At 42.4% G+C, this 6,000-nt stretch overlaps 1 protein-coding gene across 1 annotated transcript in view; it reads right to left on the reverse strand.

Moving 5' to 3' along the window:
• Positions 1 to 6,000, reverse strand: part of lamb2 (laminin, beta 2 (laminin S)) — a 141,876-nt gene that overhangs the window by 41,531 nt on the left and 94,345 nt on the right. The window contains exons 15-16 of the mRNA XM_048606656.1: positions 4,378 to 4,595; positions 2,541 to 2,637 (exon numbers count right to left, since the gene is read on the reverse strand). Coding sequence (XP_048462613.1) covers positions 2,541 to 2,637; positions 4,378 to 4,595 — 315 coding nt within the window. The remainder of the gene's footprint in view (positions 1 to 2,540; positions 2,638 to 4,377; positions 4,596 to 6,000) is intronic.

Here is a 6,000-nt window from a genome sequence, read left to right on the forward strand (position 1 = left end):
TTCTATGAGGTCCACCTGGCTGACCTCATTACAGTCACTACATCCCTCTGAGTCTTTGCAACTCCTGCTGGGACGTTTTAGCACAGGGTCTGGTTCTTCCAACTCTGCCTCTGGTACAAGTGGCATGTAACGCACTGTAGCTTGTGCCTGGAACGTCTCAGAAGAAATTCATTCTCTTCTCGTGGCAAGAGCAGCGAGGTGGTGACATCCACTGTGTCCACATCAGATTCCGGTGAGTTTGCAGTTTTCATATGGTCCACGTGCTTTTTCATGACTGTTTCTCCTACCCGAACATATATGTCACTGGACCTGACCTCACGTCGACCATGCCTCTTACCCATGCAGGGCCATTCCCATGGTTTCTACACCAAACTTTGTTGCCTGAAGTAAACTGTCCCTCTCGCTTAGCGAGTCTTGTGTGTGGTATTGGCATCATTGATGCTGTTTCATCCTCCCCCATCCAGGTCCAGGAGGATCAGATTTAACCCGGTGCAGGGTCTTCTCCCCATTAGCAACACTGCTGGAGCTATCTCTGTAGTTGTTTGAAGAGTAAATTCGTCACTTGCTCACAAAAACAAGTTTGTGAGACAAGACCTCCCCTGCACAAAGCCACGCTAACTGTCGCTAATAAGTCTATTCTTCTCCAAATATGAGTAAATTCTGTACCTAAGAAACTTCTCCAATAACTTTCCTACCACTGACGTAAGGCTCACCAGCCTGTAATTTCCTGGATTATCTGTGTTGCCCTTCTTGAACAAAGGAACAACATTGGCTATTCTCTAGTCTTCTGGGACGTTGCCTGTGGCTAAACAGGATACAAAAATTTCTGTCAAGGCTCCAGAAATCTACTCCCTTACCTCCTGCAGTATCCTGGTATAGATTCTATGAAGCCTTGGGGACGTACCTACCTCAATGTTTTTTCAAGACCCCCAACACCTCATCCTTCTTAATACTGACCTGTCTTACAATATGAACAAACAACTCTCTGAAGTTACTATTATCCATGTCTTTCTTCCTGGTGAATACCAATCTGAAGTACTCATTAAGGATCTCATCCACTTTCTCTGGTTCCACACGTATTTGTCCTCATTTGTCCTTGAGTGGACTTTTCCTTTTCCCCGAGTTACCCTCTTGCTCCTAGTATACGTATAAAATGCCTTGGGATTCTCCTTAACCCTATTTGCCAAGGACATTTCATGGTCCCCTCTAATCATCCTAATTTTTTTTGTAATTTCTTTTCCTCTTCTTTTATACTACTCAAGAGCCTTGTTTGATTTCTGTTTCCTAAATCTTGCATATCTTTCCTTTTTCTTTGTAACTTAACTCATAACATCTCTCATCATCCAAAGTTCCCGGATCTTTCCACCCTTATCTTTCATCCTCACAGGAACATGCTGGTCTTAAACTGTGGTCAGCTGGCATTTAAAACTCTCACTTGTCAGATGTGGATTTATCTTGAAACAGCTGTCCCCAATCTAATTTCTCCAGTTCCTGCCTAATACAGTTGTAATTAGCCTTCCCCCAGTTTAGCACTTTCACCCAAGGCCGAGTCTTATCCTTTTCCATAACAATCTTAAACCTTACAGAATTGTGATCACTGTTCCCAAAATGCTGCCCCATTCAAACTTTGATCGCCTGGCCAGGCTCATTCCCCAGTATGAGATCTGATATGGTCCCTTCCCTAGTTGCATTATCAAATGTTGTTTCAAGAATATCTTCTGGATGCATCTACAAATTCTGCCCCATCTAAGCCCCTGGCTCTAAGGGAGTCTCAGTGAATATTGGGGAAATTAAAATCACCCACTACTACAACCCTGTTGATTTTACATCTTTTCTATGATCTGCATCTATATCTACTCCTCTAATTCCTGCTGGCTATTGGAAGGCCTGTGGTGTAACCCCATTATAATGAATGCACCTTTCTTATTCCCAAATTCTGTCCATATTGCCTCGCTGGATGAGCTCTCCAAGATATCCTCTCTTAGTACGGCTGTGACATTCTCCTCAATCAGTAATGCAATTCCTCCAACCTTTTTACATCCCTCTCTATCACACTGAAACATCTAAACCCTGCAACGTTGAGCTGCCAGTCCTGCCCTTCTCTCAACCAGGTTTTTGTAATAACTACCACATCATAGTCCCATGTACTAACCCAGTCTCTAAGGCGATCTGCCTTATCTATTATTATTAAATAAATGCACCAGACTAGTCCCATTATGTTCATTAATGTAGCCCTGCCTGTTCTTCCTACTAGACTTGATTTAGCCCCTTTCTTTTCTTCAGACACTCCACATGATGACCTACGACTCTGGTTCCCATCCTCCTGCCTCACTAGTTTAAACCCTCCCTAATAGCAATAGCAAACCTCCCTGCAAAGATATTAGTGCCGCTCTAGTTTAGGTGCAAAACGATTATGAGATCAAGATTTGAGTCTTTAGCGGACACCATTTTAACTGACTACGCTTCCTGAATTGTAGCCTGTGCCCCATGAGTGAAGAGAACACTGTCTGTAGAGGGAAAGAAGGGAAATGGTTGCTCACCTCGACACTGCACGTTAGGATCACCCCAGTAATTCTCCTGGCAATCTGTGCAAGACTGACCCCCGAACCCAGGACGGCAATGACACTGACCAGTGAACTGAAAAGAGGAAAACACAAAATCAACCTCAGAAGTTGATCCATTAGATTTTGAAATATTTTGTCCTGTTTGTCAGATATTCTGTTCTGTACATGAAGATTCCAGGCATTGTCTTATCTTTCTTCCCACTTTTCCTTTGTCTCTTCGGTTGGTCCTCTTCACAGGTGATGGTAGATAGAGTGTCGCTGTGTGCCACAAGCTTCCCCCTATCCAGCTCTATGGGAAATTCTGGTAAATAGTTGGCTGGACTCACCTGAACGTCCTCCAAAATTCTCTGATTCTCCCATCTCCACTTGTACATCCTTTGATAATGCAGTTTGTGATCAGGATTGGGGCAGGACTTGCAGTTACACGTAATGTGGGATATATTGTAATGGAACATGTTTAAGCTAAACACTCGCTGCTGCTCAGGAGCACAGGTCATAAATTTAGGTGCACACAGAACAATGTATATTTGCCATTCTTTTATTATCACTGTGTCAAAATCCTGGGGATGCTGACATCACTAATGAGAACACCTTCACCACAGTCTACAGTGATTCACAATGCATGCTCACCACAAGAACAATTAGGGATGAACAAATCAGTTTTGGACGCACCAGTGATGTCCGCATTCAGGGCAGAAAAACCAGAAACTCTGTCCCAATGGTCCACGTTGAAAAACAAATGTTGACCATGTAATTGTAGAGCTCCTCAGCTAAAATATGCATGTATATCCACTTTGATATACAGACAGGATTTAGCATCACACTGGAAAGATGGCACCTTTATCAATGTAATGTTCTTCAGCACTGAACTCAAGCATTTGGCCTGAATAATTTGCACAAATGGGCTTGAAAAATGGAAATATTTGCATTTATATAGCTCCTTTCTTGGCTGCAGGAGTCCCAAAAAGCTTTACAGCAATGCAGCACCTTTGAAATAAAATTACTATTGTAATTTAGGAAACACAAGAATTAATTTGATCTGAGATAACAAGGTGTAGAGCTGGATGAACACAGCAGGCCAAGCAGCATCAGAGGAGCAGGAAAGCTGACGTTTCGGGTCTGGAGGGTCCAGTTATCTCAGATTCTCCAGCATCGGCAGTTCCCACTATCTCTGAACTAATTTGATCTGGTACGATCCCACAGACAGCAGTTGTGCGATGTTGATTTAGGGATAAATATTGGCCAAGACATCCAGGATAACTCCCCTGCTCTTCAGACAGCACTTCAGAATCTTTTAAATCCAGCTCAGATGCTAGAGAGGACCTCAGTTTAAATTCGCAACTGAATGCCGGCTCCTCAGACACTGCAACATTCTCTCAGAGACAAAAATAGAAATTGCTGGGAAAGTTCAGCAGGTCTGGCAGCATTTGTGGAGAGAAATCAGAGCTAACCTTTTGGGTTGAATGACCCTTCCTCAGAATGTCCTCAGTTGCCAGACCTGCTGAGCTTTTCCAGCAATTTCTATTTTTGTCTGTGATTTACAGCGTCCACAGTTCTTTCAGTTTTTATTTAACATTCTCTAAGTACTGCACTAGTGTGTATGCCTGGATTCTTTGTACTGAAGTGGAATGAGACTCAGATCACAACCTCCTGACCGAACCCACAACCTCCTGACTCAGGTGCAGTCCTGTGGTATTAACCTGAGTGGAATAATCCCCGAATGGAGAGAATATTCCTCAGATAAAGTCTATTAGTTCAGTGTTACCCAGTCTGAATTTACATTTTGCGGCAACTATGCTTTCACCTGACTTACCTCATTACATTTGGATGTAAAGGAGTTGATACTGGTACATCGACAGGGCACACAGCCTGACCCACTGTTCAGGTTCCAGTAGTTTGGAGCACAGCGATTGCAGTTCTGGCCAATCACATTAGGCAGACAGGAGCACTGCCCTGTGCTTCGATTGCATGCACACTCGTCCCTCGATGGGCACTGGTCAGGCCTGGTGCCCAGATAATTACACATACATTCTGTGCCAAGCAACAAAAACATTATTTAGTAAAAGCAATGGGATAAAAGGCTATCAATTAATTATTTCATTTTCACTCAAACTTGAAACTTTAATTTTACAATTTGTCGCACATTACAAATATATTGGCTGCAAACCTATCAACAATGAGACATCTCAGAACATTTCCTGGAAGTTAGGAACAAAAACAGAAATCGCTGGAGAGACTCAGCAGGTCTGGAGACATCTCTGCAGAGAAAGCAGAATTAATGTTTTGAGTCCAGTGACCCTTCTTCAGTACTCAGTTCCCTGGGAGTTATAATTTTGTCCTCACTTTTCAACTGCAGTGTATGTTGTGTTGAAAATTGCTGCAAATATGAACAGCTAACAGTATAGCGAGAACAACTGGGCATTGGGCATCTCAGTGTACATCAGTCTATCTCCATAAACGAGATTTAAGAATTGAAAAAGAAACAGAAATGGCAGAGCAGGAAATAGGCTGAATTAGACCCAAATCAGATGCAGAAAGAAAATCAAAGAGAGGGTACAAAAAATTTAATTAAGATAAATGAAGAGAGGCATAGGTAGAGTGGATAGTCAGAGACTTTTTCCCAGGGCGGAAATGACTATTACAAGGAGACATAATTTTAAGGTGATTGGAGGAAGGTATAGGGGAGATGTCAGAGGTAGGTTCTTTACGCAGAGAGTGGTGGGTGTGTGGAATGCGCTGCCAGCAGTGGTAGTGGAGTCAGATACTTCAGGGACTTTTAAGCGACTCTTGGATAGGCACATGGAGGATAGTAAAATGTAGGGTATGCAAGGTAGATTGATCTTAGTAGGATAATAGATCGACACAACATCATGGGGCAAAGGGCCTGTACTGAGCTATACTGTTCTCTGTTCTATGTTCTTTCTATAAAGGAGAAAAGAAAAGTAGAGTGACACTGCAGGAACATAGATCAAATTGACTTATGTTGTTAAGTTCGAGCCCTAACTTTCTGCAATAATGTGTAAACTTTTTAACGTCACCATAGTCTTCCTGGAGCAGAGGGCTGCTGCCTCAATAGAATAGTGGTCTAACCTGAAGGTCACCACACCCCAGATGAGGGTAAAGGTTGAGAGTCCTTTACAGTAACCTGTGTTATCAATATGCACATGCAGTAATTTTTTTGGAATTCACAGGTAAGTTGATAACAAGCTCCCTTTTTGATGAGCATAACAATGGAATGGCACAAATTGTCAGGGAATTTGTGCTAAATCTTGAAGCATGGGTATAATTTCATTGCCATAAATTGCTGGATGATAACAGATTACTAAGAATAACATTAATAGATAATACCATTAAACTTACTGTAAAATCAGGAATAAATTCTGAGCTTTACACAGCACAGAAAGAAGCAGAGATAGTAGGAACTGCCGATGCTGGA

Source organism: Rhincodon typus, chromosome 16 (assembly GCF_021869965.1).
Source record: "Rhincodon typus isolate 14 chromosome 16, sRhiTyp1.1, whole genome shotgun sequence".
In the NCBI taxonomy this organism is placed as follows: domain Eukaryota; kingdom Metazoa; phylum Chordata; class Chondrichthyes; order Orectolobiformes; family Rhincodontidae; genus Rhincodon; species Rhincodon typus.